Source organism: Rattus norvegicus, chromosome 18 (assembly GCF_036323735.1).
Source record: "Rattus norvegicus strain BN/NHsdMcwi chromosome 18, GRCr8, whole genome shotgun sequence".
In the NCBI taxonomy this organism is placed as follows: domain Eukaryota; kingdom Metazoa; phylum Chordata; class Mammalia; order Rodentia; family Muridae; genus Rattus; species Rattus norvegicus.
Genome location: NC_086036.1, coordinates 16,182,621 through 16,206,401, shown reverse-complemented (window position 1 = coordinate 16,206,401; position 23,781 = coordinate 16,182,621). Strand labels below are relative to the sequence as shown.

Genomic DNA, 23,781 nt, shown 5'->3' with positions numbered 1-23,781 from the left:
TCCCCGCGGTTCAAAGGAAACCATTGAGCTGCTTGATAAACTCCTAGCGATTATGCAACTTCAGAGCCGGACGCTCTGGTGTGACCTCCTGCACCCCGACGGCTCAGAGCATAGCGAATGTGTGCCAGAGCACTGCTGGGAGAGCCAGACAAACCCAACAGCTCAGAGTGGCGGGAGGGGGGGGGGTGGTCAAGGGCTGGGAGGTGACAACTATGCCAAGCGCCACCTAAATCTGAGACAACGGGGATGGAGGTGGTTGGTTGCACAATCCCTGGTAACATGGGAAGTCATGATAAAGTGAACTCAGGCAAGGTGCGGGTGAGAAACCAAATTTGGAGGGCACCTCTGCGGAACACTGTCTTCAGGAATTGCATGTACTTGGAAAGAGGCTCACATCCCTACACAAAGGAGGACCCAGTCTGAGGCCCAGAAGTTTACAGCTGGGCGATCAGATGGGAAGCCACCACGCCCAAGTTTGAAATCTGGGTCAAGGCCAGCCACCTCCTCCCGGACAACCCTGGACAAGGACCAAAGATACAGTGGGATAGGCGATGGTGGTAGGGAAGCCTAATGGTAAGTGTGACTCCTGGCCTAGGGCTACCTCAAAGGTTGGACAGGAGTGTCCAGAACTGTGAGGTTATGAGGTCCAGACAATGCAAAAGTAATGGGGTTCAGGGACGAATGGGGTCCTGAAGACTTGCTCAGGATGACTCAGCTCTGTGGGATTGGGAGACAGAATAGAAAGGGTGGGGAAGGGAGGGAGTGTTGCTGGGCTCAGGCACAGAGAAACAATATGGGCTTCTATTAAAGCCATTTAAGTGGAGATTCCCAATCAGGTCTCAAAAAGATAGACTGGAGACACAAGATACATGGCGGGCTTGTGGAGGGCACCTCAGGAGCTTGGGGAAGAGAGCGGAGCAACAACACAGGCACCAAGAGAGTTGGTATAAAGTGGAAACTGTAGGACAAGGCCACTGGGGCTCTGGGCCTGTGAGGGTGAGTGTAACTTAGTTACCTGGTTCATGGTGACCTAGTGAGGACAGTTGTCACTGAGAACAGAGCTGCTTTGTAAGAGCCAACTCAGAGGGAGAAGCAGGATAGAGGTCTCCCCACTCACCAGCATACCCAGAAGGCCTTTGCCTTGGAGGAAGCTGGAGGTCAAGGCCTATCCTCAGGAAGCAAACCTCCAAACAGGTTATCTGAGGTTTGGGTGGGTGCTCCCTATAAGAGCAAGTTCACTCTAGATTATGAAAGTAATTCTGTATGTCCACCTAGGTAGCATGTGCCGCCCTAAAAGAGAAGCTGCCCAGGTAGGTGTTGGGGTAGTTAGGCAATCAAAAGGGGCCAGTTGAGCAATGTAGTAGCTTCTGTCCAAAGCCCAGCAGTTTGCTGTAGTAGAATGAACTAAACAACAATCAAAAGAAAAACCAAACCAAACCAGGAAGCTCCCTCCCCAGAGGCACTGGAAAGACCTTTTCTGTGGGCAGAAGCTGAAAGGGCAGCTTGGACCATGAAGAGATTGGGAACAAGGGTCCATTATATCTAAATTTATACCGACGTAGTGTTCAAAACAAAACCTAAGTGTACTAGCAGACCATAGCCAACATGGGTGCACCAGATTAGCTCCTCCAGGCACTGGATTTCCCCTTACTTATCCACCCCTCCTCTCTTCCTACTGTGCTAGGACACCTCACCTCTTTGCCTCTCACTGGGCTCTTTGCATCTGAACTCTGCCACCAAGAAGGGGAAAGGGCATTAATCATTCTGCAAAGCGACTGACCCGGTAACATTCGAGGATGCTTCCTGCTGGGCTATTTGCCTAAGCAAATAGATCCCCTAATTCTATCAGTGGGTGACAATGTGCCCTGCTAGGTTCTTGGACAGAGGCGCAGCAGTAAAGCCCCTTTGGGAGCCCTGGATTAGAATCTCAACAGGGCAGGGAGTAGGGGGAGGGAAGTGAAGAGAAAGAAAGTGGAAACTCTTTAAGCCTGGGTATCTGGTAGAGTTAAGAAATATCCTACCCATTCTGGGCTGCCTAAATTGACTCCTTTTATTTGAGAAATAGTCTATCTTGTATAAAGGAAAAATACACTTTTGCATTTTCTTTCAGATACAGTTGAAGTGAAAACCAGATTGATATCCTAATATTCCTTTCACTAACAGAGATGAGGGAAAGCTCGCCCACGGTGGGGGGGAGCCAGGGTGAGCCCAGTGCATCCACTGATGCTCAAGCAGAGGTCACCCAAGTGACTGTCAAGAATACACAGCGAATAGTCAGTGGCCACTCCATACAGGGAGCCCTTGAGAGAACCCCCAGAATTAGGCATCTCTGGAGGATGCCTTTGCCATGGTTCCAAAACTCTGGGTCTACCTGACTGTGGGGTTCAGAGTTCTCTAGACCTTCCACGGCATGGCATCCATTCTCTCTCCCCTTTCCAGCCTCATGGTCACTGTCACGAAGGTTTCTTGTTTGCAATATCGGGGGTTCCATCAGGGCCATCCACTATTTGTCAGAAGGGGAAGGCGTAACAAAATATACCCTTTGGTATTCAGTCCATCTATGGGCTTGCCTGTTCATACTTTTCACATGTAGATGACTATGTGGGGGATTTTTAAATATATAAATCAGAATCCTCTGACGCGCGACTTAGAGACAACAGATCTATTGCCCTCAGGAGCCTTGCATAGCTGAGAACTCAGGTGTGCCCTGACAGCCATCACACACGAGTGTGTAAATGTCTGAGAGCCCAGATAACAGTACATAAGCAAACGTAGTTATGTAAAGGGGTGCCAGTTAACTTTATACAGACAACAAATGCATACTCCCCAGCCCCCAAAACATGTCTAATGAGACTCCTGAGTCTGCTGTGGAAAGACAGAAGCCGCAAACTAAACTCACTCGGACATACTGAATAAAGGTAGTACAATGACCTCAATGCCCAGAATGAAGACATCTGTTTAGCGTAGTGTCCAGATATATTTTATTTAGGGTTTTTTCTTTTTTTTTTAAAGATTTATTTATTTATTATATATAAGTACACTGTAGCTGTCTTCAGACACACCAGAAGAGGGCATCGGATCTCTTTACAGATGGTTGTGAGCCACCATGTGGTTGCTGGGAATTGAACTCATGACCTCTGGAAGAGCAGTCGGGTGCTCTTAACCGCTGAGCCATCTCTCCAGCCCAGGGTTTTTTCTTTTAAGGCATACCATTTAACACCCAGGAAAGAGATGTGTCTATGAACATTCTCTAAAACTATGGTTAAATATAATACCGGTCATTACACGCACCAACTGTAGTATACTTCTGTATACTCACTGTACAATAATCTCTGGAACCTTCTCACCTGTGACACTGTGCCCAGCAAACAGCTCTCCTCCCTCAGGGTCTGCTCACAGCACTCTGTCTCTATGTACACTTTTTCTGGAGCTGTAATAAGTGTCACATAGTATCTGTCTTTGTGGCTGGTTTGTTTCACTTTGCATGATTCCTCAGGTTTTACCCATATTGCAGTGGGAGAGCCTGTCCTTTTAAAGGCTGGTTACTACTCCTGTAATGTAAACCTGTTCGTCCAACCACCTAACACAACGCTCCCTCTCTTGGCAATGGTGGCGGATGCTATGTACGCATGGCTTCGTGGGCTCTTCAACATTCTGGTACAATGTTTACTCCATCTACTCTGCCCACTGCTAAGTTAACTCTGCCAGGGTAATGAACCAATTCAAGTCAAGTTAGAGTCTATAAAGGAAGGTTTGTTGGGAAGCTGCTCCTGGGCGGGTTCATTGGTTCCAGGGAGTGAGACCAAGGGGAGAGGGAAGAGAAAGAAAGAGCATACACATGCAGGGAGAGAGAAAAAGGAGAGGGAGGGAGGGAGGGAGGGAGGGAGGGAAGGAGGGAGGGAGGGGGACCAAAACATCTGGGTGATATAAGAAAGAGTTTCTGAGGGGTTGGGGATTTAGCTCAGTGGTAGAGCACTTGCCTAGGAAGCGCAAGGCCCTGGGTTCAATCCCCAGCTCCGGAAAAAAAAAAAAGAACCAAAGAAAAAAAAAGAAAAGAAAGAAAGAAAGGGGGAGGGGAAGCCCAGCCCCTGCGGGCAGGGTATGCCAGCCCATTCCCTGTAACAGATAGGGACTGAGGGATGCTGGGAGAATCTGGAGGCCAGGTCCTCTTTAGTATCTAAAATATGCAACTCAGGATATTTTGTCCCGGGTCTGAATCCCAACATCCATCAGTTGTATTTTATGTATTTAAAGCTAAATTTCCTACCTCCGTAAAATGCCCCTAAATTTAAGGCTAGCAAGATGGCTCATCTGGAAAGGCACTTGGAACCAACCCTGATTACCAAGTCTGAGCCTTAGAATCCAGGCGGTGGAAGGAGAGAACTGACTACAGAAGACTGCCCTCTAAACTCCACTAACATGCTCACACGGGCACACAAAATTAATAAAGTATAATGAAATGTTTTCACTTCCCTAGATAGTAGTAGTCCATACACCAATGACTAAGGTTTAAGTATTTGAGTTTTCAAAGTCATTTTGAAAAGCTAAAAGATTGGGTAATGTGGGCCCCAGACACACACATAAGGAGCTTGGATGGGGGTTCACATCTGAAATCTCAGCAGTTCAGAGGCGGAGGTGGGGGGAAAACCAAGAGACGGCACGTACAGAGCTGGAGAGATTGCTCTAAGGTTAGAAGCACATACTGACTGATCTTACAGAGGACCTGAGTTCCATCCCCAGTACCCATGGCAGCTCACAGCCACCTGTAACTTCGGTTCCTGGGGAGATCTGACACCTCTGACACGCCTGCAGTCACTTGCACCTATCCCCGTACACAGAATCGAAATCTATTTTTTTAAGGCACACGAAGTGCTGGAGATGGCTAATGGCTAAGAACTGTAAAGGTAACTTTTATTCGCCTGAAATAATTGTCATCTCGGAGGCTTGCTGCTTCTGTCTGCTAACCTAGGCCTAGTCCTGGAAGAAGAGTGAGAGACCGCAAAGAACAAAGGGAAAAGTCCAAGTATCTTTGTTTGCAGACAACATGATTTTATGCACAAGAGTCCCTAAAAAAACACCACCAGGAAGTTCTGCAGCTGATAAACATTCAGCAAAGCATCAGGATACAAAATCAACACACAAAAGCAGTAGCCCTCCTATACACAAATGACAAACGGACTGAGGAAGAAATCAGAGAAATAATACCTTTCATAATAACCTCAAAAGAAAAAAATCTTGGGATACCTTTAACCAAGCAAGTGAAAGATTTGCATAATAAAAACTTTAAGACATTAAAGAAATTGAAGAAGATATCAGGGGGTGGAAAGATCTCCCATGCTCATGAGTCAGTAGGATTAATATAGTAGAAATGGCTACCATATTAAAAGCAATGCACAACTGAGTAATAAAAGAACTGTTGGGGATATCACCATCCCTGATTTCTAGTTGTACTATAGAGCTATAGTTATAAAAACAGCATGATATTGGCATAAAAATAGACACATTGATCAATAGAATTGAAGACCCAGACAAAAATCCACATTCCTACGATCACCTGAAGCCAGAAATATACACTGGAAAAAACAAACAAAGCAACCAACACCAAGATGTAGGCATAATGTTATTGTGCACTGTGTGAAGATCACCCTTGTTATTCAAACACTGATTTTGGTGTCCCCATAACTACTTGTGATCCTTATTCTGAGAATCTCCTTTCTCGGATCAGGATACCACCAGCAACAGACCAACTTCCTGCTCCAACCGCTCTCTGTGTATCCACATGAAGCCTTTTGCCATGTGATCTCTGAGGTCACAGTTATTGAATACAGGAATAAAGGCTTCCCAAGCGCTGGGATTACAGGTGTGAATCACCACGCCCACTCTTAGAGCCTCACTACCCATTCCACAGGCTTTTCAAAGTAGCCTTGAAAACTCAAATACTGAACTCTCATTGTTGTGTAGACAGGGCTGGTCCACAGAGACACTTGAAAGAGTTTAAAGACACCAGGAAGACATCAAAACATGGTATTGATGGTATAGTGATTGTGTGCTCAAGTCAATGTCCAGTTGTGTCACGGGGCTTCTGAAGCTAGCGGCTGTTTCACTGTCACCTGGAGATTTGAAGCAGATTCCGTTTCTGGGCTTAGCATCCCTAGGACTGACGCCCGGCGAGTATGGATGTGTGGTGCGGGAGGTTAGGAGAGCTGAGGGCCAAGGCTACAGTATGACAGGAGCCATCAACACAGGGACTTGTGTTCCTTGGAGTTTGTCACGTACAGTTGAAGGCTCCCAGCTTCATACAAATGCAAAGGTCTGAGACCACGGTTATGGGGCAAGTGGAAACATGCCGCCAGACAAAAACTGGGAATGTTAAACAGATTCAGAAACTCTGGTATTCTCACATGTGAGACCAACAGCCATTTCATCTCCTCCCAACCCAGTTCCTGTCCTGGATCACGTGACCATGACGCCCCATGGACAGAGACCTATAAACCCTAGGATAAGAACCTGACATTCTTGTCACCCCCTTTTCCCTTTCCTAAGGCTCAATGGCTAATCAAAAATCCTGCTTTGCTTATAGGATTCCCAAGACAAATTAACAACTGTATCCTGACGAAAAATGGACCTCTGCCCTCCCTCTGTTGTGATGGCTGCCCCCCCTAAACTATTTTCAAAAAAGCCCATAGTTGAAGTCCCCTCAATATTCACCAATGAGGGGAAGAGGGGAGCTGCAGCAGTAATACACTACTCCCCTGAGGGTGAACCCCTATTCTCTGATTCAGAGAGCTGCCCCATCACTCCCCCAATATAAAGAGTTATATGCTACCTATCTAAAAGAAGGGCCCCCTTAACCTCCTTTCAGACAGTGTCTATGCTGTCAGTCTGCTCCCCTAGCTGTCAAACTAGATGTCAACCCACTCTCCCCGCTATCACACAGGATTCCACCCTCCAGCAGGAAAGGGCCTCCCCCGTCTACATCCAGCATGTCCCATCTCACAGTCCCTTGCCAGGCCTGATATCTGAGGCCTGTTCTTGATGACCAAACTGCCTTAACAGGGACATTCATGGCCTCCACTGAGCAGGCAGACCAATTCCACTCATGCACACATACACACAAATATAAAGGAGCTTCATGCCCACCTCCCCCACATCCCTCTTGTTCAACTTCAAAGGATAATAAAAATGCGCTCCTCTTGTGCGTCCCTCATTACCACCCCAGCCTTACAAACGATGGGCACCAACCCCCGAGGTCTCAAATCCAATGCTTTATGGCAAATCCATGTCACCCATATCCCCCAATTTGGTAGGCAGAAATGTTTCTGTCACTATAGACACGTACTCACATTTTACATGGGCCACAGCCCAAACAGGTGAACACTCTAAAGGTTAATTCACCACACGCCCCCCACCTTTGCCGTCATGGGCATTCCTCCACAGATAAACACTGATAATGGCCTTCACTAGCTCTCAATCAAAACCTTCTGCACACATTGGGAAACTGCCCACCATACAGGGATTCCCCACAACCCTCAGGGCCAAGGAATAATAGAAAGAACACATCGAACCCTAATAGCCCAACCCCTAAAACAAAAGGCAACCACCTACCCCCTAACGCACAACTCTAGAAGGCTTTGACTACCCCGCCCCCGTCCTAGTACAATGGCGCGATCCTTTGAATGGAATTTGGAAGGGACCCGACCCTCTCCTTACAACTGGGAAGAGTTTTGCTTGTGGTTTCCCACAAGAACAGCCTAAGCCTATCTGGGTTCCTGCCAGGTCTGACACCACCCCTACCCAACCAAGAAGATGGTTCTCCTCTCACTGGCAGATCAGGGACAGAGGAAGAGGAAGCACCACACCCATGGGAACAAGATCTCCTGGAAGGACATCCGTGACCTGGTGACTGCTGCCAGGCCATGTGCCCCCATAACCTCCCCTCCTCTATTCTCTTGGCTCTGTCGTTCTTCATATTAACTCTGCTACGGCCCAGTCTCTCTCTAGCCTTCCCAACACCTACCCCTGGAGATTCTTCACTAGGGAGACTTACAACAGACACAACAAAGTAAGCAAAGTCATAGGAACCCAGGATTGTCCACTTAAAGGATGTCATACCAGGATTGAGACGCCCCGACACCCACATTCCATCTCCACTCCCCCTGCCCTTCCCTCTGCTTTCCTTAAGGAAACACAGGCAAATGTGTGCAGGAGGTCTCCACACATGCAGGTTGCAGAGAGTGGAGCTGCAGAATGGAATCCACCAGCTGAGGCGGCACTGTGCTCATCAACCTTAAAACTCATTTTCAGCCTTCCATCAGCGATCCATGGGCTGAACATTAGGAGTCATGGCTGAAGTTTACCTTAATGGCTATGCCAAATACCCCATGGCTGACCTCCACGTCTCCCGCGAGCTCATCCCTGCCTCCAAATCAGTCTTTACCCATGTTGATATTTTCTTTAACGGGAAAATCAGTCTCAGAAGGAACTCCAAGCCACCCTTTCCTGGCTACAGTACATCCAATATGCAGCTGACCTCCTTCCCTTAACAACCCACCCCAACTCCTCCCATTTTCTGTACTTCTCCTGTGAGTCTCCTGACATTCACCCGAACTAACTAAGCTGGAGTTCCCCTGCCCTCTTGTTCCCAATGATAAGCCCTGGAGCTTGGTAACTGGTCTCCTCAGCCTCAGCCTGCCTTGTTTCTCATCTGAGCTAGGGCCCCATCCTAGGCTGTTCATAGCCTAGTGCCCATTTTGTTTGTCCAGCAGAGTTCACACACCCCAGCCGTGAGCCGGAACACGGAACCACACATGGCCAGTGATGTATCAGTGTACAACCAGCTGGACAGGGGATACCGACACCCGCCCAACTGAGAGCTGCTGACAGCAGCCCAGCCAGGACTTCCCAACACTGCCAAGGAGACTCAGTCCTCGGGTGCAAAGTCCTATCTTCCTGCTCTCCCTTCGGAATGAGTAACAGAGCCATTTTCTTATGATGAGACCCAAGACAGACGGCAGGGACATGCAGGACTCCTGGTGTCCAAGGTACGTGTGTACTTGGAGGGACAATCACCTCTCCTCTGCCTGGGACAGATGTCAAGACAAAACCATCCATTTCATTCGCTGGTGCTGGACACTGATCCGTGCTGGGAGCTGGGCGTGTAGGGAAGGTAAGGGGAAGGATAGTCCAGGATGTTCTTCCTTCTGCTCATTCCATTCGCCAGACGACCTCTGTTCAGGACGCCGTGGACTGCCGGGCCTGCAGCAGGCTCCCACATCTCTCCCAAAGTCCCACCGTTACCAGCCTTCCTCATCATAATGTCTCCAGCCCTTCCTTTCCTCCTGAGGACACCCTGATGACGCACATCCTTCACTCTCATGACATCAGCTGTCACCTAAACTCAGATGGCTCTTATTGTCCAACCCCTAACTTATTACTTTATATCCGAAAATGATACCCGAAGCCCTTCAAAAGGAGAATCTCAGTGCCTTTAAGTAAAGGAATGGAATGGTTACAGCTCAAGCCTGCAACTGCTTGCCAAGTTCTGGAGTACTTGGCAGCTAGTAGGAAGAGAGGCCAAGACAGCATACTGTGTGTGGTGTGCTTATTTACAGGGAGTGTAAAATAAAAGTCAAACCCTTCGGGCTTCTCTGTTATCTCTATCTTCAGTCTCAGAAGGAGGCAATAACAAGAGCATCCCAAGTGCTTTGGACTCTGAGTTTAGACTCTAAAAGTGCACACGCTGAAGGCTACTGCCTAGCATGGTGATGTTGACAGTTAGGGGAACCTTTAAGAGGCAGAGTCTAATGACTGCTCCTCAGGCCTTTAACAGGGAGGGTGTTCTCCGAGAGGGTTTAAGTAAGTCTGGAACCTCCGTCAATCTCTGCGACTTGCTGTTGCATCGGGTACTCACCCTATTCCACAGGTGTCCCCACTACTGACATCCCACCCACAAGGCCCTCACCAGAACAAGCAGAGTCCAGGGCCATGCTCTTCAATCTGGTTCTTTACCAGGTGCCCATTCTCTACAATTAGTCACAACACAAAGCAGACACGGAGAGAGCTAAAGACTCAATATAATGCAAAAATCAGACACATTTGGGCACAAATTAAAAGTGTTCTTAATCTGAAACACACAGAGGTAGACCCAAGCGTCTCTGACAGCATGGGTAAGGTTCTGGGAGGTTACATACATGCGATAAAACAAGGGAAAGAGCCCGTGACCTATATCAGATAGTAGACAGGGAAACTCATTCAATCACTAAGGTAAGGAAAGGGTGATCTATTTACATAACAAACGTTTAAGACAATCAAGACAGGCAGGGTGAGGTCAAGTTTTCACAGTGCACATCTGTTAACCCTATAAATCTTCACAGTATGGTCCTCGCCACAGCTTGCAAAATCCAACCACTCGGTCCCCTCTTCACTCTGCTCAGTGCTGCCGCTGCAGCTCTTCCAGCATAACCTTCTGATACCCAGCGTGTGACTTTGGCTGCAACCAAGACAGAGATCATAAGGTCAACACAAGTCATGATTATAGAACACGCCACTGTTTGCCTACACAGTGATGTAACCAGGGTGCCCACGCAGTGGTTATAACATGGGTGGAAGGCTAATACTCCAGGAATTGTATCCTGTATTGAAAATATCTTACTCTATTTACTTTCAAAACAGACTAATACCTTATGGCCAATGACAATGCACAAGGAACAAAAATGGTACATTTCTGTCTAATGTTTTACTCATCAGTAGAATGACTGAAGTGATTATTAAGGTGATCCTTTCAGAGGCCAGCAAGACAGCTAAGTATGTAAAGGTATTTCCACTAGGCCATCCACCTTAGTTCAATGCCTGTGACAACCCAACTTCTGCAAGCTGACCTCTGACCTCTGTTCATATTACTACATGCACATGCTCATAGGCACAGCCTTACATACGTAAATGTAAAGTTTCCTAAAAGCTAGTCTTTCAAGATAACATTTTAATCTCAAGATTTAATTCAATAATTTCAAGATTATTGAATCTATTTTAATTTTAAAATATATTTCAGGTTATTTTCTTCTGCTTACATTGCTAAGAGGTGAATGAACTTTAACATTTTTTACCACCGGGTAAAGAAAGATGTTCTGCACCCCTTGATGAACACAGTGAGAGTCATGATCTCAGGTGATCGAACTGCAGGGAGTCAGGCAGGGTCATAAACTGTACTAGAGATCCTTGTTCCCTAGCGTCTCCCAAAAGGCCGACTTGGAAAAAGTACGATACTTTCTGTGTCGAACTTGTAAACACACGCTCAAAATGGATAAAGTCAAGAGCAAGACTCCTATGGAGGAGGCAGAAACAGTGAAAGAGCACAGGACACAGATCTCACCTTTGGAGACGCCAGGGGGTCAGCAGGCATGAATGAGGTGCAAGTCTGAAGAACAGGGCTTGAAGAAACAGCCCGAGTGCGGATAGGTCCTTGCAGTGCAGAAGACACAAGGACAGAGCTCCCAGACAGGACTCAGCCCAGTCAGGCGCAGTGAGCCAGAGTTTATTGGGGTTACTCAAAAGAGCATGGGAGACGGACAGGCAACCACCCACCTAGCAACTGTTCACCTCGGACAATTTCAGGGACCAAGAGCCTCCTAAGGCTCCCTCGGACTTCAGGTGCCCCCATACAGGAGCAGGTCAATAGGCTGATCTGCTTCAGAGCAGGGAGTCACGTCCAATCCCGAGGACACCTAAGACGGCGTAACTTACAGAAACTACGCTGCTGTGTGCCATGCCTTCTGAGAACTTTCTAGAAAAGACGCTTCCTTCCGTGTTATGCAGAGCATGACTGAGTACCTGACTATTAAAGCAGCCATGAGTCACTTGGACACGAGTAAATCTGCTATAACTAGTGAGGTCTATAAAGATGGGTGCTGAGTTTTTTTGTTTTTTGTTTTTTTTTTTTTCGGAGCTGGGGACCGAACCCAGGGCCTTGCGCTTGCTAGACAAGTGCTCTACCACTGAGCTAAATCCCCAACCCCGGGTGCTGATTTTTAAAAAGGCAAAATATAAATGAGCAACACTGAAAAGACCATTATTAATTTTTCTCATGTCATGTTATCAAGGTTTGGGACACTGCTTTGAAAGAGGAGCTCCAAAAGCAGTGATAACAACCTCAACACCGAGAAAGGCCCCAGCCCCTCTACTACTCACTGACAACACTCACTGGACACGGTTCTCATCCTATTAAACAAACTTTTGGAAGTGGTGATCAATTAAAATCGTGCATTTCTCCCATGGGGGTTGTTCTGAAGGTCAGAACTTATTTACATAAAGTGATGGGTTTTTGCTTTTGAGGGAGTTGTTGTATTTCTTTAAACCTAGCATGTTGACACATCACATTTAAAAGACAGGGAGGGACATGGAGAAATGGATCAGTATGCAAACAGGATCACCTGAGTTGACATCCCCAAGAGCCATGGAAAAGCCAGACTAGCTGCATACACCCATAAGCCCAGGGCTGTGTAGACTGGAGACAGGAAGACTGCAGGGTTTGCTAGCCACAAGCCCAGCTCTAGATTCAGTGAGAGACCCCTATCTCAACTGAATATGGCAGAGAGGAATAGAACAGGACTCCTGCTGTTCCCAGAGGTCCTGTTCAGACTTCTGTACAAGGAGATGGGGACATGTTCAAACACACTCACACACACACACAAAGAGCAGGGGGGGAGAGGTAGGTAAGGAAGAAAAATGGAAGATAAGAGATTTTGGGGGCTGTGGATGGTATTCAGTGGTAGAGTGCTTTCCTAACATGCCTAAGACCCTGGGTGGAAACTCCAGCACCGGAAAACTCATCAGTTAATTACAGGACATGGCCCCTGGGAAGCCAATCTGAACGTCCTGCTTTTATTTCTGTGAGTGCACTACTAACAAAAGCTAACATTTAGTAATTAGAATACCAGCTACCCAACTAACACAGCATATTAAGTCTAGAATTACTTTCATGTTGCAAACCCTGCCTATCATTACAACCACAAGGAAATAATCACCAAATGAAAACCCTGAACTCTACATCTTGCCGTGCTAACTGGCTTTCCACACTGGAGCCATGGTAGAAGTCTGAGTTCCAAGCCAAAGGCAGAACCCTGTGTACAACAAGGCAGAAGGAAGTAAGGAAAGAGGCAGGGCAGGAGTGTCCGTGCTGAGGATGGGATGCCCCCGGCTGCTTCCTTTTGTAGGAGGCCAAGCATGAGCTACTTCAACTGCAACAACAAGGCTGACACAAGTTTAACAAGCAGTTCCAGTGAGCACTAATGGCTGTGGAAGGCCTGCTCTCTCTAATCTCCCCAGCAGCAGACACTCAAGTAGGACAGCATTTGAAACTATGTTTAAACAGTACAGGCCCAGAGGACTGAAAAGCCCAAGAAAATGAGACCCAGAAAGATATCGATGACTTACTGAGAGCTCAGGCATTAGAACAGTGACGTGTGCCATGAGGCAGTGACGTGTGCTCTGAGGCAGTGACGTGTGCCATGAGGCAGTGACGTGTGCCATGAGGCAGTGACGTGTGCTCTGAGGCAGTGACGTGTGCTATGAGGCAGTGACGTGTGCTATGAGGCAGATTAGAGTGGCCTCTGCTAGGACGGGGGTACTGCTCAGCTGGTGGAAGGCTTACCCACCACACATGAAGCTCTAGGTTCCAGTCTAAGCACCACGTTAAAAAATAGGTGTGATGGTGCGGCCTGTGATCCCAGAACTGAGGACATAGAAGAGCTCCCAGGCCCCATCTTGGAAAGGAAAGAAGAGGAAACAGGAAAGCAATGGATAATGTCTGTAATTGCAGTGTGACAAAACCCAGCGGTCTAGTTGAGAATATCAAAACTGAGTCCCACACACTAGCAAATGTCATTTTAGGAGGTACAACTTGGCTTTAGTACCGGGGACAGAAATTCCTGTCCCACTATGTGAAAATGTTCATAAAATTTGCCACCAAAGAACACCCGTTTCTATCTAATCAGATGGAAACAAAGTAGAAAGAAAATACCTTGGAGTTGTTTCTACACAGCTAGTCCAGTCTTTGGTTTCTTGATTGGTCTTGCTCCAGGAGTATATACAAATCTTCCCACTCTCCAATCCAACTGCCACAATGTATCTGTTTTCAAGCAGGGAGATGGCAGAGGTTGGTTTAGCATGAATTTCTCTCATCTCTCCCTGCTCTTGAGTGCTTCTCCACACTCACACCCACCCCGCGCTGCTCTGCTGTCTGCAGCTCCTCTCTGTGGAAGATGCATGGAGGTCCACCTGAACTGAGCTGCCAAAGCCGACAAGCTAGGGTTTCCTAGCTGTGCACGGACTCCTCCTCCCCTAGGCTGCTTGTGACAGAAAGCAAGGCAGTACACAATCTGAAGTAAGAACCTTCGTTCCTATTCCCATTTGACCACAATCACACAATTCTAAGACTTAAAACTTCTTATAAGAAGCACAAGCACCTTGAAAGCAGCAGCGACTCTGAAGTCCACACACCAAAACAAACAGAACGTGAGATGCAAACTGAACAACCAGGCCCCACAGAACTGACCTTTGGGCTGGGTTAAGCACAGGGCAGACACTGACAGCTGTCACACAACTGCCCACATCCAGGATCGAGGAGCAGGGATTAATGGGGTGCTCCATGGGGTTATAGCTGGAGTTACACTCGCCCCAGACCACCACCTAGAGCACAAATCACACTGTGAGGCACTCTCTGCAAGGTTTCTAGTCCTGTATTCTGGTCCTAGGAGACAATGATCACTCTGGGGTCATAGAAGCCACAGCGTGGCAGACGCAGGTTGAGATCTCAGATACAGAAGTGTACCAGAGAGCATAGAGTGTTGTCTTATGTTCTAATACATAATATGGTTCCAATGCAGTGAAATCCCATCCAGCATGTCCTGCCTACAGTTGCTGCCCTCATGACTTGCTACATATTTGTTGGAGAGGAAGTCGGTCTCCTCTTCTACACTACCTAATTCTTAGGCAGTCAACTTGGCTATCAGGAGGACAGAATGCTGGCAATATATCCTGCATAAGGCTTCCCTGTGAGCCCCAGCAGGGCTCAAGGGTATCTGACTAGAACACAGAAACAGAGAAGGAAGAAAAATGGACAGTGTTACAAAGGCAGGACCAGGGTTGGGGATTTAGCTCAGTGGTAGAGCGCTTGCCTAGCAAGCGCAAGGCCCTGGGTTTGGTCCCCAGCTCCAAAAAAAAAAAAAAGGCAGGACCAAAGCATGGTTCTGAATAGGCTCTGAGAAGCACACATTTCTAAAACTGCAGCAAACGCACTTGGTCTGTTTTAGCCAGCATATCCCTGTGAGCTAGGCAGACAGGACCTGCTTCCTCAGCACCCAGCCCGGGATCTGTGCTCCCCAGGGAGGGAACAAGCAGCCAGACTGGGAGAAGGACACTGGCAGGCCAATGCTGCTGTTCTTAATCTGGTTGCACCAGGCCCAAGCCAACTCTGTTCCAGTTATCTAGATTGTTTTCACAAAGGGAAGGGAGATGAAAAGAAACACTAGTCCTACCAGCCCTGGACTAGGACACTCAGAAAAGACAAGAGTGTGAAAGCAGAGGGAGCAACAGGAGCGGAGGGCAGCCCTCAGGCAACAAAGGGAAGGGTGAGTCCAAGCACAGAGGGCGCCTAATTTCTTGAGTTTCTCAAGCTTCAGTCTTGTTCTGCTCCTCTTCTTTCACTGAATTAAAAGGTCATAACCTTTATTACCAAAAAAATGGGAGCTAGAAGATGGCTGAGTCTTTAAAGGCTTGTCACGAAAACCTGTTTGATTCCCAGGACCTGTGTTAAAATAAAACCCAAACCAAAATAAACAAATCCCAAGCAAGGTGCTGTACCCGAACCCAGCACTGATGAGGTCCTGGCTCCACAGCACAAATAAAGCTCATTCCTGAGTGTTATCACCCAGAAAACCAGATGTGCAGTCTCCAGCCCCGCCTGCTCTCCTGGGTTCCCTCTTAACCAAACGCTGCTTCATTGTGCACTGGAACCACCTGATAACACACACTGACCAAGAGTTCTCTTCATGTTCAGAGAATATATTTATAGAGCTTAAAAAGAAAACCCTTTTAATGTACATATATAATGGGGAAGTCATAAACTACTGTGTAAACATCACGAGTAAGGCAGAATAATGTGCTCTTAAATATAACTGCAAAAACATTATCTCACATTTGTAAAAATACTAAATTTTATCTTTGGTTGGGAAAAAATTACCTTCTTGTCTCGACTTCCAGTGAAGAAGTACTTGCTATCAGGACTCCAGTCACAAGACCAAATGATTCTACTATGCACAGAAGTGATTTTGTTGGTGAATGCAAAAAGACTAAAAAACGGATCTGTAAATTGAAAAGAAACAAACCATATATACACTGCTCACGAAGCAGGAGAGGCAGCTCCCCTTCTAACCTGCAGCAAGGTCTGCTGGGCACCAACATAACTCAGTGGCCACTTCGCCTAGCCACGCCCAGTCTGCAGCAGAGCCAGGAACCCCCCACCCCCACAAGCCTGAGTGCAGACAGCTTGAGTCCCCTCACTCTGCAGTGACTGACAACAATCGTCTCTGACACATTAACTAAAGGCTCGTTTATGGCTCTAAAACAAGTCTGGGATGATTTAACTGTATTCCAGAAACAGCCAGTTGCATATTATGGGAAAAAAATACTACCAAGAGAGGATGGAAGACATATTTTTCTCATAATATATAAGCAGACGGTTTAAAGCTAACATCTAACCTACATATGGACTATGTAACCGCTATGGAGAAGAGAATAAATTTATTAATCTATAATCCAAAAAGATACGAGAAATTAACACCTTTATCATTTATAGTACTTCAACCTTTTCTTTTTGCATTTATTTTTAACATGTGCTTATTTGTTTGTTTGTTTAGTGGGGGTGTGTGCACCCTCATGCATGCATGAGTACTTGTCAGAGAACAGCTTAGGACTTGCTCTCTCCTTCCATGTGTGCACTCTTGGTGCCTTTACCCGCTGAGAAGTCCTGCTCCAGCACTTCAGGCTGTAACATGAAGCGCTGCGAATCAGGAAGTCACTAGAGATGGCAAGCGCACAGTGTGCTCTATCCTGATGAGTGGATAATGAATTGAAATAGTATTGAGTCAAAAATACCCAGTCCAGGGGGTTGGGGATTTAGCTCAGTGGTAGAGCCACTGGGTTCGGTCCCCAGCTCCTAAAAAAAGAAAAGAAAAAAAAAAATATCCAGTTCGCTGGACGTCCCAGCTTACACACAGTCTGCTGTGGAGTAGTGGCTGTCACCATGACAGCTGTGGGTCCACCACCCACGTACACACCACATGGCTAATCAGAAGATCAAGATTCAAAACCTGAAATGTGGTCTGACTGTGGGCCTGTCACTTTCACATCACTGTAAGGAATGATCTGTGTCTGACCATGCCAACCCTCTACAAATAATAATTAAATCTTAAAAAAGAAAAAGGTTTAAATAAAGCCAAGGGCTCTCCAGTTGCCCAAGAGCACTGAGCCCTTACAGCCCATCACAGGCTGTCCCCACCCTGTTACCTTTCCCTTCATTTCGCAGCTGCTAAATGTGGACAGAAAGAAGTGACTGCCTGACTGACAACCTTCCCTACACAGACTGCTTTACCAAACTCCGCTGAGGTCACATCCTGTCTCTTCCACAAAGACCAGGTTCGATCTCTGGAAACAGCCAGTAAGAACTTGTCATCAGGCGAGAAGGCCATCTGTGTGACGGTCAGAGTGTGGTAAGCAAGACTCTGCACTTGTTTCCAAGATGTCGTGCTCCAAAGAATGATAGCTGCGTGTTCCTTCTGAGCCGCCTGCAGGGCAGAGATGAGACCGGGCACCATGGGAGCAGAAATAAACCAAAGAACACATGTACAATCGTGTGGTGTCTCTGTGAGTCTATTATACACCTCCAACAACATCATCCAAAACCTCCAGGGGGAGCCACACATCCACAGAGATGAACTTCTAGGGAAGTGGGAGAAGAGTGGGACTAGAAAAGACAGCTCCTCAGGGACCCAGGCACAGTGAGGATGTCTGAGCGTTTTATAACAAAAGTCATGTGTGTGTTAATTATGTGCTGACCAGTTTAGAAGTCTCTACTCTGGTGAACAAAGGAGTGAGTGTCACTGAACAGAGAGTCAGTCACTCCACGACAGACTAACACAGAGGACATCACCTATTACAAACTCTCAAGACCCAGGAAGAAGGAATCGAGATGGAAAGGTAAATAGCCCAAGTGTCGTCCGAGACCACAAACTCCACTCAGGACAGCAACGAGCACAAACGCCTTAACAGTATCCTTAACCGACCGCGACTGACAGCCACCACACGCCTATGCAAAAGAAACACACCAAACCTTCTTTGCCACTGAACATGAGATTTTACCACACCACATTTCAAAGGATTCAAATCATAATGTGATCTCAAACTTAATCAAACAAAAATCAGCAACAGAAACTACTTAGAAAACATTTTGTTTATGGACACTAAATAATACATTTAAAAATAGCTGAAAGGCCAAAAGTGATCAAAAGTTTGCAAAGTATTTTTAACCGAATAAAAACACAACATATTAAAATTTGTGGAATGAATGCCTTGTTCTGGAACCGCTAGTTCCAAGGTTCTAAGAACTGGTCACGGTGCTGTGAGACAGAAGAAAATGAACACATTCAGCAATACTCTGTTGCACTGACAGAAGGCAGAGACATTTATGAACGCATGAATGGACCCGGACACGGACACAGACACACAGACACACAGACACACAGACACACACACACACACACACACACACCATGAAAGGACTGCATCCGGTAGTTTACATGAGACGTCCCCCATATTCTGGGCATCTGACTACGTGGTCCTTAGCTCATGACTGTTGGGGAGACAGAGGAGGTACAGCTTTGCTGAAGGAAGCATGCCACCGGTGGAGGGTGCTCAGGTCAAGAGACTCAATTTCTCTGTTTTCCACTTGTGGTTCGGTATGTGAACGCTCAGCTCCTAGTTGTTCTGCAGCCATAGATGCCTGCCAACACATTCCCCACTGTGCTGGTGACAGACTCTTGTCCCTCTAGAACCCACATAAATGCTTCCTTCTTAGTTGCCTTAGTCATGGGTTGTACCACAACAATAAAACCAGCATCACTAGTGACTCTGCAGCTACTGAAATGGTTAGCACCCATTAAAGGATTCACATATGGTATGGTGGACTGAATGACAATGGCCCCCAAAGGCTCATAGATTTGAATACTTGGTCAGTGATAGGTTTAAGAGTTGTGGCCTTGGGGCTGGGGATTTAGCTCAGTGGTAGAGCGCTTACCTAGGAAGCGCAAGGCCCTGGGTTCGGTCCCCAGCTCCGAAAAAAAGAACCAAAAAAAAAAAAAAAAAAAAGAGTTGTGGCCTTGTTTCCTTGGAGAAAGTGTGTTACTGGGAGTGAGCTTTGAGGTGTCAAGGGCCCAAACCATTCCCAGTCTTTCCCTTCCTGCTGCCTATGGATCCAGATGCAGAATTCTAACTTCCCCTCCAGCACCATGCCTGCCTGTATGCTGCCACGCTGCCACCATGATGAAAATGGAATGACCCTCTGAAACTGTAAGCCAACCCAGTAAGAGCTGCCTTAGTCTCTTCATAGCAATTGAATACTAAGTTAAAACCTTAGTTTTTACTTAAAACTAAGTTAAAATAAGGTTTAAAACTAAGTTAAAATACTTTCATCAGTTGTCTTACCTAGAGAATCTATTGGAGGGGCTTGGAGAGATGGCTCAGTGGTCAAGAACACTGGCTGCTCCGTCTGACTCAGTTCCCAGAATTCAAGGATGGCTGACAACCGATTCTAACTCCAGAACCAAGAGCTCCACTGCCCTCTTCTGGCCTCCACAGGCATGCATGAATATGGCCCATATACACACACTCAGGCAAACACTCACATACACAAAACTTAAAAGAATAAATCCAGGAAAATTGTAGAGAAGGAAGTACTTCCATGAGGCGCAAATTGCTCATGCCTTAAAACCAAAGACAACTACATTGGGCGGCGGCGGCGGCGGCGGCGGCGGCGGCGGCGGCGGCGGCGGCTGCTGCTGCTGCTGCTGCTGCTGCTGCTGCTGCTGCTCTCAGTTTTCTGACACAGGGTCTTGGGGAGCCCTAACTGGCCTCAAATCTTATGGCTGTAGCCGAATCTGACCTTAGTGTCCTGCTCCTCCTGCCTCTACCTCCCAAGTACAGAGATTGCAGGTGTTCCCTATCATTTTAAAAGGCCCTTTACCTTTATCTGTTTCTCGGGTGTGAGTGTTGGTACAGGGAGAGGGAGTTATTTGTGGAGGTCAGATGGTAACTCCAAGAGTCGGTTCTCCTTCCACCAGGTGGAGACTAGTGACCAGACTCAGTTCTAACGGTATGCACAGCACCAGTCCTTGATAAGTTCTTAACAAACTTGTATTGACCTGAGATGAATAATATGTGGAGAAATGAACCACCAATATGTTGGTTCTAGGAATTAAAAAAAAAAAATCACACAATGTGTCAGGTATGGTGGCTCATCCTTTTAGTCTCAGTAATTGGGAAGTAAAGGCAGGCAGAACTCTAAGTTCAATGCCAGCCTGATGTACAAAGTAAATTTTCTTGTCTCAAAAAGAACATACAAAACATACAAAAAAATTACTCTTACAGCACTGCTGGAGGTGGACTGGCAGTTTAGACAACGGCAGCTATTTTCCTGGAATCTAACATTACTCTAAAAGGTCATCCCTAGGGGAAAGTGAAGACTTGTATAAAGAAGGGGCATGGGGGGGTTGGGGATTTAGCTCAGTGGTAGAGCGCTTGCCTAGGAAGCGCAAGGCCCTGGGTTCGGTCCCCAGCTCTGAAAAAAAGAACCAAAAAAAAAAAAAAAAAAAAAGAAGGGGCATGGGGCTGGGGATTTAGCTCAGTGTAGAGCGCTTGCCTAGGAAGCACAAGGCCCTGGGTTCGGTCCCCAGCTCCGGAAAAAAAAAAAAAAAAAAAACCAAAAAAAAAAAAAAAGGGGCATTATTCGGATATTGTTAAAATTCTCTACAAACTGATCTACAGATTGACTGCCATCCCTAGAGACTGTAGAAACTGTCAAGCTAATTCTAAAATCACACAAAATAAAATAAACCAGAAAATCCAGTTGAACAATTACTCTCCTAACTTAAAGATATTTTATAAAAGTAACACTTGTCAGGAGAAGCTCACAAGACCTCTCCCCTCCTAGGAGCTATAGGCCTGGGATGGCAGATGAGGAATTTCTTTCCTTCAAGGGAGCAGGATAAGCCATTTACTACGGAATGTGACAGGAGGGTGGGGGCAGGTTTGCATAGCAGGAGCTCTCAGCACAGCCTTCAGGGATGGGCCACGTCTCCACTACATGTTCAAGTTCATCCTCATTACAGTGGGGAAGCCAAAGTTCTTTCCGGCATTCATCTGCCAGGAACTTGACCTTGGTCCTGCACAGGGTCTCAACCCCATGTTCTTTACTCCGCAGCTTGGTGTAGACAGACATAATGACCAGGCCACTGTGCTCTGGAGCTTCTCAAAGGCACTCCCATATCTGTCTGAAGCCTAGACTGGGGACAACATGAGATCCCAAACACGCACATATACCAGCCAACTGTCTCCAAGGCCCCTTACGACAACACAAGCAACAGGCTGCACTCTCCAACGGAGCTGCTGCTGCGGCCGCTGCACACCCCTGTAAGGAAAAGACCTGGGCAACCTACCCAGAAGCCAAGGCCATTCTCTTCAGTGATGTGAGCACTGGAAATGCCATGTGCATATTGTTTGTGTGTGTGTGTGTGCACAGGGATCAGTACTCCCAAACCCAAACTGTTCAAAGATAAACTCTAAGAATGAATGAGTTCTAAAATTGATTTAAAATGTAATACGGTTTTAAAGACAGATGAGAAGAAAATATAAGAAAAAGACTCAGGCAATGGTACCTAAAAGGGTCATTTCATGTGGAGTCTGCCCATATCTGCTGAATTTACACAAGCCCAATGACAGTAATTTCTGTAACCAAGTAAAATTAAATGCACACACCCCACAAACACCGTACCTTGCATGCAGAGGCAAGTAGAGTCTTTGAATTGTTACAAGTAACACAAAATATCTCATAGCCATGTCCATACCTAAAATTTAAAGAGAAAGCATATGTCCTCTTTATTACTAATATATTTGCTTTTACACTGCAAAAAAATTGAAGGGAAAAGGATCATTCCCTCTACCTAACACACAATTCCTTAAAGGATATCACACTATGCCTAGGTAACTAAATAGGGGGAAAACCAGGGAACCAGAGAAAAACAATAGCTTCTAAGGGTCATGTCACTCGACATGGGTTTTCATGCCTAAAGCCCGCCAGTCAGAGAAACCACCATGGAAACATGTTGCTGGGAACCAACAAAATAAGAATGTCCAGCTGAGCAAAGAACAGAAACAGAAACTATATTACACCTTTCCATCTGGAAAATACACACCAACTACCCAACCTACGTAATGAACAACAATGTAAAACAAACACAAAATAACCTCCCGCCCACCCCACCCCCGTGAGGGTCTCTCACCCCTCTGAAGCTCTACTGGGAGGGAGGACAACGTATGTAGGAAGAAGGGGAAGGCCAAAGTCAAGTTAAGAGGGGACCCTCCAGCCACGACCAGCTCCAAAAAGACAGTTCAACTTACAGTTTCTGAACCTCAGGCCACAGGGTGTTCTGCAGAAGGTGGTCCTCAGTGGGGGGTTCTACAAGACATTTTTACTTCTATAATAAATTCTGAACACCACAGATTTTTTTTTCTATCTTTAGTCAAATAGAAAGTGAAAGTCATAGGTCTACTTTAGGTCCACAGCCAGCGTAGACTGTGTGCTAAGGATTTAATTAACTTGTCTTTTTGTCACGTCTTACCACTGAGGACGGCAGGCTGAAAGATCACCTGGGGATACCCGAAGGCAGGGCTTAAGAGCTCCTCCTCTTCAGAAGTCAGGTAGGTCATGTCTCCTAGTTTAGAGAAACACGGATACGTGAATAGAGGTGCCATGACAATGTCTCAAAGCTGCGTATCAGAGCGCCACCAGTCTTCCCAATCGTTATTTCAGAGCTGTGTTTACACAAATGTACTTCTACTCTAGTATTTTCCAAACTAGCTCCATAAAGATTCTATCCATTTTTTTTTTTTTTTTTTACCTAGCTATTTGCAAGGATGGGGGGAGGGGGGATATATAACTGATCTTTCAAGTTGCTCACAATCTCCCTGGTGACTGGACAGCTCTGTGAGAACTGTGTTAGCAGTTCTCCTGTGTTAGCTAACTCCTGTGTTAGCGGCAACATGTGAACAGGGCAGTTATCACAAAATATGGGGTTTAAAACAGTCACACAGGTTGGGGATTTAGCTCAGCGGTAGAGCACTTGCCTAGCAAGCGCAAGGCCCTAGGTTCAATCCCCAGCTCCGAAAAAAAAAAGAAAAGAAAAAAAAAAAGTTAAAACAGTCACACGGCAACCCCGGGTGTTTATTACACAAGTCTGTAACTAAGTTTTAAGTACTAGAGCCATTCAATAATTTTGAAGACTAAATCCTTACCCTCAAAGACAGCTTTATTTGATAGTCCTAATGCAGGAACAGTGGCTCCTTCTGGAAGATCATTGTCTTCCTAGAATGAAAAGCACAATACGTACATTTCAGACACCAAGTTACTGATAGGCCAAGGATCACAAAAAAGTAACATTTATGATGCAGAGAACAATT

General features: G+C 46.4%; 1 protein-coding gene across 1 annotated transcript in view; it reads right to left on the bottom strand.

Moving 5' to 3' along the window:
- Positions 1 to 10,094: 10,094 nt before the first annotated feature.
- Positions 10,095 to 23,781, bottom strand: part of Elp2 (elongator acetyltransferase complex subunit 2) — a 35,622-nt gene continuing 21,935 nt past the window's right edge. Inside the window, exons 14-22 of the mRNA NM_001034145.1 lie at positions 23,617 to 23,686; positions 22,944 to 23,036; positions 22,723 to 22,780; positions 22,097 to 22,169; positions 17,645 to 17,837; positions 16,235 to 16,356; positions 14,549 to 14,682; positions 14,015 to 14,122; positions 10,095 to 10,489 (exon numbers count right to left, since the gene is read on the bottom strand). Of these exons, the coding sequence (NP_001029317.1) occupies positions 10,336 to 10,489; positions 14,015 to 14,122; positions 14,549 to 14,682; positions 16,235 to 16,356; positions 17,645 to 17,837; positions 22,097 to 22,169; positions 22,723 to 22,780; positions 22,944 to 23,036; positions 23,617 to 23,686 (1,005 nt within the window). The 3' untranslated portion in view covers positions 10,095 to 10,335. The remainder of the gene's footprint in view (positions 10,490 to 14,014; positions 14,123 to 14,548; positions 14,683 to 16,234; positions 16,357 to 17,644; positions 17,838 to 22,096; positions 22,170 to 22,722; positions 22,781 to 22,943; positions 23,037 to 23,616; positions 23,687 to 23,781) is intronic.